The 13474-nt window shown below is 37.2% G+C and overlaps 1 protein-coding gene across 3 annotated transcripts in view; it reads left to right on the top strand.

Moving 5' to 3' along the window:
• The window catches only part of CACNA2D1 (calcium voltage-gated channel auxiliary subunit alpha2delta 1), a 359280-nt gene that overhangs the window by 163562 nt on the left and 182244 nt on the right, over window positions 1-13474 (top strand). For all 3 annotated transcript variants that reach the window (XM_041474556.1, XM_041474555.1, XM_041474558.1), the window contains exon 4: window positions 2802-2861. In XM_041474556.1, the coding sequence (XP_041330490.1) occupies window positions 2802-2861 (60 nt within the window). The remainder of the gene's footprint in view (window positions 1-2801; window positions 2862-13474) is intronic.

The raw sequence follows: 13474 nt of genomic DNA, 5'->3' as shown, positions 1-13474 counted from the left end.
TCATCTAGGAAAATTTATTCAATAAATTGCATGTTTAATCAAAGTGTTTCCAAGCACCTTAAATTGGACATCAGCTACTGTGTCAATCACCCTGGCTAAATCTGGCATCAGCTCCTCTGATCCCTTACTTAAAAAGCACCATCACACAGCTGTCAGGCATCCTCCAAAGGACATGGATAGATGCTGCAGCATTCTGTTAGCCTTTGCAGCCCTCTCTCCCTGGTCATGGTTTCTCAATTTATTTACTAATTCAGAGTAAATCTGTGTTCTCCAGCAGACTGCACGAAGTAGCGTTTTTTAAATATAATGAAGTAAGCCAGAACATTTCTGTTACATGTTAGTTTTGTTTCTTTTTTCCATTTTTAGTTTTGTTCTGCTTTTCCTACTCTGTATCCAAAAAGATGCTGTTAAATAGAGCTTTGTTCAAGGCATGAAAACATCTCACAGCTTTCATCTACACAGAAAGCAATAGAGAGGGCATAGAGGAAAAAAATTATTAAAAGCTAATATTCAAGAATATTGTTTAAAAGCATTTCTTCTTATTTTCTTACACAGAAAAAATAGTATCTCAGGATTTTAGTATTTGCTGGAGAAACCTGTAGGGAGCTGCAGTGGGTCATGGTGTTAAAGAAGCTGATGCCTTATTAAACCCTCATTGTAATGAGAGGGAAAATGGGAAGCTCCAGGTGTCAGCCGGCTGTTGTGCAGCTTCTCTGTCAGCGTTCTCCAGAGACTCTTCCATCAAAACAGGGAAGGCCAGACCTGACATTTGCATAACTCAAAAGGAAGCAGGCATGATTTCTTTGAGATGAAAAATTACTCTCCTTGTGTCACAATAGAAAGCACAAGTAACTTGAGTTTGCTTGGCTGCCCAGCTATTTTCGGCCGAGGAGTGTTGACACAGGGTAATATGAGGTACATTCTAAGTATACATTCCCACTAAAGTACTGGATACCTTGCAGATAATTTTTCTAAAAATTGATCAAATAACTGGAAGAGCAACAAAAAAGCCCCTGATTTTTTGACAGTAGAGCAAAAGATTCTTCAGGTAAGCAGTGATGAAGAAATCAATAAAGTATCTCAGCCAGCTGCCCTGGTCCTGACTTGTTGTCATGTGTACTTCCATTATGGTGTTCGGTGTGTGGTTCTAGGAGTCAAGGAACAACTGTTTTCTCATTGGTTATTACTATTTCTTAAGCAGTTTGCTTGGACTTTTGTATGAGCCTGATTAGCTTTAACAAAGCTCTGTACGCATGCCCTGAATGCCAGCCTCTCATTTTTGAGGCTATTTTAAGGTGTAAAGCATTGTAGATATTGCATGTAGGGTTATTTTAGAAGGTTGCTTAGCCAGTTAGGATGGGCTCTAACTACTGAAAAACTGAAAAATTCTAAAGGAGAATAAGAATGCAATTTTTTGAGGGATATTCTTTTTATTCCCCTTCATTTCAGACAAGAGAAAGCAACCCAAGCCCTTTTTTTTTTCCTTTTTGTTTTGCTTTAAACATTTTCACTTTATAGTGCAGATAAGCTAGGAAATCTGCCATTTGAACTGGGGAACTTCAAGCATGGCTTCAGTTCTTTCCATGGAAAATTCTTAATGGTGTTAATGATGTGTATATATTTCTCTCCATAATCCATCTATCCTTTTGTGCATTTGGGTTCTGCTGTCTTTTGTGGTTCTCAGAGTACCTTAAGGCAATGGAGCAGACTGTGAAGGAAATCTGAGGGCAGTGTTAACTGCAGCTATTTACACATGTAGTAAGTGTTATATCTTGCTTTGCTACAGTCTGGTGAAATATGACTTAATCATCTTGAATTTATCAGAGGATATACAAATTTCAATGCAGAACAGGCTAGATTAAGTGAATACATTAGATGGACAAAGTTGTTCTAGTGTATTACGGAAAAAATGAAATGCTGTAGATGTTTGTCCAGTGCAGTCAAGAGAGAGTTGGACTGTGCTTTTTTTACAATATAATGTATGAAATGATACCATAGTTTTAATTTGGTTAATGTGGTACTTGGTTGCTGTGGATGTACCTCCAGTGAGCAGTGCCTGTAAAGTGCTGGTAGCTTTCTATTAGCTTAGAATCATTTGAATTGACAATAAAACTGACTGGGGACACATTTTGTGGCAGTAGAGGGCATAGGTTTGTTGACTTTTTTTTTTTTTTTTTTTTTTTTTTTAAAAAATTATTTAAAACCTAAAAATAAGTTATATTCAAAGCATTAAATATGGGGGAAATGCCCTCTAGGAACATGCCTGTTACTCTCTGGCTGCTAATTCAGTGCATGAGATCAGGCTCCAGCTAGTCCAAAACTACTGAGTTTTTTTGCATCGCTAATAATCACAGGGCTTTCAGGAGTTTCTATAATTGAAGCTAAATGATATAACAGAGAAATAAAGGTCCATAACACGGCATTTTAATATGTACTTGTCATTAGATAGTACATTAAATTAATACACATAAGACAAGGTAGTGTGCGTAAAGAGAGGGTATTTTCCGCAGGATGTTGATGGATTTTTAACTCAACTAAAACTTCATAAATTATATTGGAGTGAGGGTTAAATTTTCTAATGCATTAAGGTACTTAAATATCAAATAATACAGAAAATAGCATTTTTTAGATGAAATGGTTCACCTTGACTCAAATGCACAGTCTTCAAATAAATGCAAAAAGCATAGATATAAAATTTATAGAGAGAAAATATGCATAGGAAAAACTAAAAGAGAAAGACTTTTCTACATGAAGAATCAGTAAAGACTAAATTTTATGTCCTGTCTCTCTTTGTTCTTCAGCGCCTTGCTAAAGAAGCAGAGAAGTACCAGGCATCGCATCAGTGGAGGGATGAGTTTGGGGTAAGCTTCATTTTTTCTCCTTTTAACCTTCTTGGATTTTTCCTCTTTGAACTGTTAACTGTAGTCTTGCAAGATGTTGTTTACATATCTACTACAGAAAGGGTTACCGACTATGAATAGACAGTCTATTTAATTCAGTAAACAGAGTCTCAGTCAGGGTGTCTAGAGAATAAAATGAACTTTTCCCTTCAGAAGCTCATAGGGAGCTTCACAGACCAGGGATGTAGCTGTGAGTTGTACACAAGACATCTGTTTGTTTTGACAGACAAGCAATGATTACAGAGAAGACATTTGAGTGATGGTTGCTGCCAGTTAAAAGTGTGCTTATTCCAAACACTGAAACAGAATCATAGAAAAGATTTTTACAAGTTGTCTTTTTCTTATGTAAAGGGGAAAAAAAAACAAACAAGAAAAAACTTAATACAGAAGGATTTGATTATCTGCATGACTTGAGAGTCATAGACTTTTTTATAGAATCCCTTTCCATATTTTAACAACTGCATCTCTTCTTTCAATATTCTAGTACTGCTGAAAGAGGCCCCAGCCTGGTCAAACATTAAATTATCTTCTTTATTCATTTCAGGCTTTACTGAAAAATAAGTGGCATGATTTTAAAATGTACAACCTTGATGTTTTTGTTTCCAATTTGGCCAAATTAATATTGTGTTGCATGATTATAAGCCTCTTAATTGTACATTATAGTTCCCGGCTAAGTGTCAAAATTATTTATTATGCCTTTGTTCCATGTTCCTTCAGAAATAAAAGCAGATGGTACTTTTACATTATGCTGCTCCAAACCTGGACTGTGTTTGCACATTCATGAGACTCACTTAGAACACGGTTAAATGCACAGTGTTTGGTTGTGGTGGTTTAACCCCAGCTGACAAGTAAGCACTGCACAGGCACTTGCTCACTCTCAGTTGGGATGGGGGAGACAATTGCAAGAGTAAAAATGAGAAAACTCATGGTTTGATATAAAGACAGTTTTATAAGTAAAGCAAAAGTTGCACTCAGTAGCAAAGCAAAACAAGGAATTCCTTCACCACTTCCCATGGGCAGGTAGGTGTTCATCCATCCTCAGAAAAATGGGGCTCCTTTGCCCTTAATGATGACTTGTGAAGACAAGCACCATCGCTCCAAAAGTCCAGCCCTTTCCTTCTTCTTCCTCCAGTGTTATACTCTGACCAGGGAGCTGCATGGCATGGGATATCCCTTGGGTCAGTTGGGGTCAGCTGTGCACCCCAGCCTCCTCACTGGTGGGGCAGAGTGAAAAACAGAAAAGGCCTGAGATGCACAAAAACACGCCTCAGCAATTAAAAAAAAAAAAAAAAACCAAAACAAAAAACCAAAACCAAAAACAAACAGATCAGAATTATCAACACTTTTTCCAGAACAAATCCAAAGTATAGCCCATGCTAGCTACTATGAAGAAAATTAGTTCTAACCCAGTCAAAACCAGCAGACATATTAATTCTGATCCAGTTTTACTCAGGCACTTGAACATCTGAAAACAGACAAAAACGCTGCTAAGGTCAGGCCATGTAATTCAGATAGGAGTGACTGACTTCAGGAGTACAGAGAGTCTGGACACAGCCTGAATGCTTTTAAGTGTGCTCTCTGCACAGGCACAGCTTCCAACGCACAGTAAAACACACAATGCATATTCCATGGAGATGCTGTAACAAGAATGCTGCAGCGACCTTTTCTGCTAATCTGTCTCTCCTGTGACTGGAAAACAAAACCTGCAGGCTTGATGGACTCAGTGCAGAGCTGTGTGAATAAGTCAGAATCTTATTCTAATAATTTTGCTTCTGCGCTATATTCTGGCATCATGTCAACACCGCCTCAGCTTTTGTTTTTCTTTTTATCCTTTATTTTTTCACAGTACAAGTCAGTTATAGCAAAGAGGCTTCAGGTTTTATCTGAGTTCATTGCCAAGGAGACATCTCAAAATATTTTGGAAATGTGATTTTATATTGATGTTGTAGTTCGTGCAAAGGCCATGGTCAGTATTGAAAAAAAAAAAAACCAAAAACAAAAGGCAGTTGGATTTATAATGAAGTAACTGCAAAGTGAGATTGTACTTTACTGTTTTGAATTTGGATCAGAACAGTGTGCACCGTATAATAACCTTGACATTAGGTTATGCAATTAAATTTCAAATAAATGTATTAAGCCTCTTATAATTTAATTTGTTCCATTTTTGCCAGAAGTAATCTTTCTTCTCTTCTGGCCTACTTTTTAGAAAATGCCTGCTCAAATTAGTTTGCACACAGATCTTTCTGATAAACTTAATTTAGAAGAAGATTCATTCTCCTAATGGCTGTGATGGAAAATAGAAGATAGACCGCAAAACTTTCTGCAGTTAAAGGTTCTTAAAGTTCCTCTGATAGCTTTATGAATGGTCTATATCGTGCTGCATGAGGTTCATTTCTCATCCAGGATTTAGGTTTGGGTGATGAAAGCCCTTCCAGCAGCATTGCACATGAGTCACTGTAGAATGAAACTCATGGGACAAGCTATTTCTGCTTCTAATGAGCTTGTGATCAGCAATGTCCTTGACAGTCAGATTGCAGCCAAATAATAGCCTATGGAGTTTTCAGGAGAAAATATCACAAGCATTCCTCCTGGGGAAGTGTATATAGGCTGACTTGAGTGGAACATATGCAAAGAAGAAAGGGCAAAGAAGTCTGACTGTGAGACCAAGGTCTGTACAGAGCTACAAGGGATGTGTCAGTCAAAAGACCACCAGGGTGCCTGTTTTAACACCTTACTCTGAGTGGGTTTTACAAAGTTCACAGCAAAAGATACGTGCAAACATTAAAAAAAAATTATTTTCATGTTAATGTCACAGTATAATCAAAATTCAGCGTCTTTTATGCAGTCTTTTGAAATAAGCTACTACAGGGAAAAACCCCAGATTTACTCCCACAGACTTTTTTTTTTTTTTTAATTTCACCTAATAATCTAGTGTAAAGACTTTGCAAATTGTCTAAAGTACAGAATTTGTTTGTCCTTTAGAAAAATGGTTAGGAGACTAAACTATCTACCAACATACAGATCCACATGTACTGAAATTCCTTTTTCTGTACTATTTCTAATTGAATAAGAGTATAATTTATTTCAATATTTTAGGTGCAGTAGTATATTAAATTCCAACTGTTTCAAGCAGACCAAACAGTTAAAAACAAACAAAACTTAAATTTTGAGTCTTTTATAAATCACAGAATCACAGCATGGTTTGAATTGGAAGGGACCTTAAAAATCATCTTGTTCTGACTCCGTTGCCATAGGTAGGGACACCTTCCACTAGACCAGATTACTCAGAGCCTCATCCAACCTGTTCTTGAACACTTCCAGAGAAGTTCCCTGGGAAATCTGTGGCAGTACCTCACCATCTTCACAGGAAAGAATTTCTTCCTAGTGCCTAATTTAAAGCTACCTTCTTTCAGTTTAATAGAATCATAGACTATGCTGAGTTTGAAGGGATCCATTAGGATTATCGTGTCCAACTCATGGCCCTGCACAGGACACTCTAATCACACCCTGTGCCTGAGAGTTGTCCAAACATTTCCTGAACTCTGTCAGCCTTGGTGCTGTGACCACTTCTCTGGGGAGCCTCTTCCAGTGCCCAACTATGAGGGAACTCTGGGAGAAAAACCTGTTCCTAATATCCAACCCAAACCTCCCCCAACTCAGCTGCAGGCTGTTTCCTTGGGTCTTGCCGTGAGAGTGAAGAGATCAGTGTCTGCTCTGCTGCTGCCCCTTGTAAGGTTGTAGAAGACCACACTGAGGTGTCCCTCAGTCTCCTTTTCTCCAGGCTGAACAAACCCTGTGGCCTCAGATGCTCCTCATAAGGATTTCCCTTGCTTTTCTTTGGACATTCTCTAATATCTCAATGTCCTTTTTATATTCTGGTGCCCAAAATTTCCCCCAGCACTCGAGGTGAGACCGCCCCAGTGCCTGGCTGCTGTTGCTGTGCCTGAATCCCCCAGGACAGAGCTGGCCCTCCTGGCTGCCAGGGCACTGCTGGCTCATGTTCAACTTGCCAGTGACCAGGACCCCCAGATCCCTTTCTACAGCTGCTCTCCAGCCTCTCACTCCCCAGTCTGTAACACATCCAGGGTTGCCCCATCCCAGGTGCAGAATCTGGCACTTACCCTTGTTAAAGCTGATCAGACTGGTGGTTGCCCATCACTCCATCACTCCAGTGTATCGAGATGTCTCTGCAGGACCTCCCTGCCTTTGAGGGAGTAGACAGTTCATTCCCAGTTCAATGTCATCAGGAAATTATCTTAGTATTCCTTCAAGCCCTGCATCCAAGTCATTGAAGGTGATGCTGAAGAGAACCAGGCTGAGGATGGAGCCCGGTGGGACCCCAGCAGTGACAGGTCCCCAGCCTGATGTCCCCCACTCTCTGTAACCTTTGTGCCTGGCCTGTGACCCATTGCTCATCCACTGTGTAACTCAGTTATCCAGCTGTGAGCTGGACGTTTTGGAAACCTAAAATTAGTTAAGAGCATGCATCTTACATATTACCATTAGTTTTAGCTAAATGACAGAAAAAAATCATTATTGATATGGGTATTTTTCACTGATAATAAAATATCAAAACACTTTTGGAAATGACAAGTTTAATTTATTAAGGGCACAAAGTTCTTCAAAGCAATATTAAATAAGAATAGCAATTAAGAATATCAAATATCTTCTAAGGGAAAAAAATAAATATTGGATTGTGATGTGTTATTTCTTGATGAAGCACAGAGTTGGTTAAAATAGTTGAACTGCAGTTTACTTGTATGGCCTGGAAACAATACTTACCTATTAGAAAACTGCTAGGTTCCAACAGAATATTTGTGAAGCTTATGAAGGCGATTCAAAAGTGCTTATCTTCAGGCAAATGAAGAAATGCCATTCTCTGTTTCCTACTCCATTGGTACTGCCCAATTCCCCAGCTGCATGTACAGCTGGAGGAATTAAGCCTGCTTGAATATTTTAGATTAAAGCAGTTACAACTCAGAGGTACAAACCAATATATCTAAATGAAACAGCCTTGTCAGTTTGAAATTTCTTGTATACTACAGATTGAAAGAGGAATGGTTTTGACAGTTGTGATCATCCAATTATTTTTCTGACATAGAGATTCATGAAAAAAAAAACCAAACTGAAAGAATGAAAGGGAGAATTCTGTATGAAGTAATTGCTGCTATTCCCCAAATGAATCTTCTACAATTACATTTGATACCACACTTGATTGCCTTGCAATGGTTGGTTAACTAAAGCAATTTTGTTTCCGGTTGGGTTGCTGTATTAATTGTACTTACACATGTAAAAGCATAAGTGATATCTCATTGGTATTTTAAAAGGGGAGTCTGTATGGATGGCCTATTAACATCCACTTATTTATATGGAGACTGAAACTCAAAATTGTAAGAATTAATTATCATATAAAACTGCCACATGAAAATTCTTTCAATATGCTTTATCTTTTAACCAGTAGTGTAATTTTATTTTCTTCTGTGTAAAGGATGTTTTTCCACCTCTTGGTAATTTTGAGGCAGCATTTTCTCCAATGATAATATGTAGGCTGGTGTTCATGTACCAACTAGGCTTAAAAATAATGACAAAAGGTCATGGGATTATTACTTTGGAATTATAGTTTGTTTGTTTGTCTTTTTTCTAGTATAAATTTTGCCTGCATAAAACTGCAGTGAAAAGATGCACAGCAAAGAAACAGAAGATGAAAAGGATAACTAAGATAAAACAGGTTTTCTATCACCAGAGTTGATCCAAGCAGTGACCTGCAAGAGCAGAGCTGTAGTAGCTGTCTCTGTTGTATCTTAGTTTGAAGGTTTTCAGGACTGCCTGTAATTTATTGTGGATGTTACAACAATGCTAAAACATTGTATCTTAAAAACCTCTGCTGGAAAACAAAGAAACAAACCATGAAACTTTAAGCTTTGGCATGGTTTCATTATAAAGAAGCAGTTTACTAAACATATTTTGCCTCTTGAAAGAAGGAAAACTCTGTGAAGAAAACAAATTGGAATCATTTTTCTCTCATTTCTTCAGAGAGATTATACAGTTATCTATGGCTTGGACCTCTGATAATTCTCTTTTGTGCAAAGAGCATCTGTGAGAAATGATGCAGTAGAGACTGGGCACCAGACCTGCAGTACAGAGAACCAGTCCTCACAGGTTCAAAGTAGGTGTGGGATCCTTTCCCAGTAAGTCATGTATACTTTATAATTTTGTGAAAGTTATGATAACACTAAACATGGGCAAAGTGTAAAAGCTGTCCGTATCTTCACACAGTGCATTGATCCAACACTCAGTGAAATAAATCTTCCATTAATTTTGATTAATTTTGGATAATGCCTCACATTTTTAAAGCCTCTGTGACTTGAAAAAAAAAATATCCAAATGATCAAGTTAAGTTGACAGGTTCTAGGGGGAACAATATTTTATTCTCTGAAGGGCTGTGTACCACCTCTTCCGTGACCTGTAGCCTTCATTTGTGTATAATTTAAATTAAATGTGCCCTATCTCACTGAAAGGAAATAAGTACCATTTTTCTGCCAGTGATTGCACTTGGACATTTTTCTACCCAGGGCATGAAGCTGTGTGTGTGTACACTGGGAGTAGTAAGAAGGTGAGGTAAAGAGGAAATAAGGATAAATACTACTTACTGAAATTGGATGGGTTTAAAGGTTGTTCTGATATTTAGCTGATGTTTATCAAATCACTTACACCTTTTTGAGTCATGGAAGTTCACTGTGAATGTTCCAGGAACAAACATTTCTGCAGTTCTCTATAATATTTGTCAAAGTGACACAGGAGACACAATAGTTTGGAACACGCTGACTTCAGCTTCCCAGGATCTCCATCATCAGTAAGGAGAATTTCATCTAAGTGCAGAAATCCACAGTGAACATGTCCATGATGAAGCCTCTTTGCAGGTGTGGCATAAGCCTCACGAGATTAGTGCAGAATTTGTCTGGCATTCCCTCCTGGAAGCAAAGATCCCTCTGTTTGCCTGTCTGTCCCCAGCATCCTGTCCCTAATGCTTGGATTCTTATTTCAAAATGTCCCAGTGTGCTTTCTGGTTTGCAAATATCTAGCAGGTACTAGTCAGATAAAAGAAAAACATCTTAAAGGCAATTAAAAAAAATCCAAGTCATTAGAAATCCTTTTAAGAGTAGTGTTGCTTGCCACCTTGCCTGGAGTTTTATAACTTCCTAGAGTCTCTCAGATGAGTCTTTCACTCTAGAAATCATTGATTTTCCTCTAAAATATGGGCTGCCATAGGACAGCTCTTCTATGCTTCTTTTCCATTATCTATCTGATACAATCCTATATGAGAATTACACCAATGAATGTTAGTGTGATTAATCATGCTGGCAATCCTTGATTTCTTTTTTTCTTTTTCACACTTTATGAATTTTAAACCCATTAGAGTTGATGAGGAAGACAGTGGTAGCAGTACAATCAGAATTAAGATGATGTATAAGCAGGGATATACAATGTGTAGCTATAGAGGAGCTAGCTTTGGTTCTTTAGATACTGGTTATTTACCATCCCTCAATATGCCTACCTTCAGTAAAGGAGTGTAACTTTATAATATGAATCATTGCACGGATCTCATCTGTGTAGTGAAGTGTTTCACTGGTTGGAAACTTGCCAAAAAAGCTTTTAGAGTAAAGCAAAGAAACACCTTCAATCACTGTTGAGGGCTTTCAGGCATTCCATTTTATCTGAAAAATCAAATATGTTAAAGACATCTAATACACTTTTTTTGCTTATTGACCAGGCAACTCATTTAAAAACTATGCAGCTTCTGAAAGAGGTGGAGGGAAGGATCTAGGTAAGAAGAAAAGAAAGAGAGGTGTGATTTCTATTATTAAGCTGCCATACATGTGCATTATCACCTTCATTTTGAATGAGGCTTTAATGTGCTTTCAGAACAAACACCTTGTTAAAAGCAAGATATACTATTGTACTCAATTTATTAACATCCTGTAGGTTCTTCAGTTTAAAACTGAGAAGTACAATATGCTAAGAAAAGCTTTTGCAGGCTGCTATTGTGCACATTTTCTAAGAGTTCATTGAATCAGATGAAGCTAACTTTTTTTTTGATGTTACCTTTCACCTCAAATTCAGTTCCTCATGTCAGTCTGGCATAAGTAATTCATAGCACTGTTTTACTGCCTTTGGCGAATAAGTAAAATCAATTAGAGATGGACTTCAAGGGTGCTGTTTAGTTTGTCTGTAAGCTTTTCTGTCAAATATTTTAATTTCAAAACTAACAATATATTTTTTCTGTGATTTATCCTTGCCAGTATAACTAGGATCTGACAGTTTCCTCACTTTCCCAGGAAAACTCATTTTTCTGTTGGTTGTCACATATTATTCTGAGCCTTATTACACTGAATTTAGGAAATGTGCCAAAGTTTTGGGAAAAGGAGTATTAACTGACTTATATTTGCTGTCAGTATTTACAAATTGGAAGAGACAGGGGTTTTTTGTTGCTGTTGTTTCTTTTTTTCCTGGTTTTTTTTGTTGTTGTTGTTGTTGTTGTTGTTGTTGTGGTTGTGTGTTTGCTTGCTTGCTTGTTGTTGTGGTTGGGGTTTTTTGGATTTTTTTTTTTTTGTTTTAAGGTTTTTTTAATTAAAACTTTAAAAAACCCTGATTGAACATGCACAGGAAGTTAATCAATGGTATAAGACTCAAATATGACTTTTCATGATGGAGTCAGACAGTTTGAGAAATTCAGAAAATATTACAGAGGTTTGGTTCTTACTTCAGGGAAGGAATTCCATTCATAATAGCAAACCTTAGAGGTTTTTTTTTAAAGGAAATTAGACCAAAATATTTTTGAAATATCTCCTGCCAGAAAGAGCAAATACTATGAATATGTGCATATGGAATTCTACATGTGTTATTTCACACTAAAAATAGAACCTTTTCTGCAAGTCTGAGCTGAATGGGTTGGATTTTTGGAGGTGGAGATATTTTTGGGTTTCTTAACTCAATTTACTTATTTTTTTTTTCAAATGAAAAAACCAGTGGTGTCATGCAGGCCTGGTATTTTACCTCCTTCTTTTGTCCCAGGATTCCTGTAAGATGCCAGATGAAAATGCAGTTTATCTTTGTCATTACCTTTAGAAAAGGACCTAAGAAGGGAGCTGGAAAGTTTCCATATTTAAAAGTTTGTAGACCTCTGCACTCCTAAGAAGCCCTGTTCCTTGAAAAGAGGCTTGTGCAGTAATGTGAACACAAAATGTTTGATGTCTGCACTCTTTTGCAGTTGCAATACTGTAGAAACTTTAATAGGTCATTCATTTTACATAGACTTTCAAATGCTCTGGGAGTGCAAGACAATCTTATTATTAAGAGCTGCATTTTGCTAGAGGGATTTGGGAATTCTTAGCTTTCCATCTCCTGAGGATAGTGTAATTCTCATTAGAATTTAAACAAAAGGTGAAAGTGTGTCTCTTTTGTGTCCTGCAAATGCTGATATATGTTCAAAGTAGTGTCAGATATTTCTGTAGACTTGGTCGCAAAGCAAGAGATGTACATAACACAGAGCAGAGAAATTCTTCAAAATTAGCAATATCCTAGCATATGCTAACATCATGCAAAGAAATGCTTAAAAATGTTACCTGATTTGTCCAGAAATGTGGCTGTTAAGCATTTGCTTTGTTTTTTCAGTTATTTCTTGCTATGAACACTTAAGAACTCTTTAAATAAACACACAAACAAGTCTAGGTCTCATTGAAGGGGCATTAGGATTTAGCAAATCTCAAGAAGTCTGGGCCAGCTCTATGACTGTGATTGATGAGTTTATAGAACACACTATCACTCTGTTTTAATTTTCCCATTTGTTAGTCACAAATTATATTGCGCTGAAATACTGTGAATTGTAACTTTCTTGGAAATGTGAGAATAAATATAAAAATTATCAGACCAGATCCTTGCATTTAAAAATGGGTGAATAATCCCTGATGAATTATTAATTCAGGTAGGATTGTTTTATTCCTTTGGGCATTACCACCTCTCAGGAGGGTAACTTCAGTTTTGCATTTCTTAAGAGTTACACAGGAGTACAGTAAAACTAAGAAGGCTGGCTCAGTTGATATTTTTCTGTGCTTGCACAAAATTCTGGTCTTTTCACCTCATAAAACTTCTTGTGCTTTGTCTGTGAGGTTTTTTCCCTACATAAAAATTTATAGAAAACTTCCAGCAAAAGTTTTCTACCACACTGAATATTTTCCATATAGGCAAGTTTTATCTAATTGCTATGGGCATCATAGTTTAAATGACCTTTAGGCTTAAAGTATTCTAAAATGCTCATAGAGGAAGTTTTGCCATAGCACTTCCCCACGTTTCAGATATATTTTTTTAACCCATATTTGCAGATATTTTTTTCCAAAAGCTGTGTTGCTGCGAAAAAGGGTGGTTTGGTTTCTTTTCATTTTTGGTGAGAGATACCAGCAAAAAACGCCAAAAGCTGAATTAAGACAGAAGTATTTTTTTTCAATAGCATGTCATTAATATATTTATAATCCCAAGTGTTGGCTGCCATTTCTTCTGCTGATGGTTGACTCAGTTTC

Source organism: Pyrgilauda ruficollis, unplaced genomic scaffold, assembly GCF_017590135.1.
Source record: "Pyrgilauda ruficollis isolate IOZ18807 unplaced genomic scaffold, ASM1759013v1 scaffold33, whole genome shotgun sequence".
Taxonomy (NCBI): Eukaryota; Metazoa; Chordata; class Aves; order Passeriformes; family Passeridae; genus Pyrgilauda; species Pyrgilauda ruficollis.
Note: the sequence above shows the minus strand (reverse complement) of the source record. Positions and strands in the feature narration are given on the sequence as shown.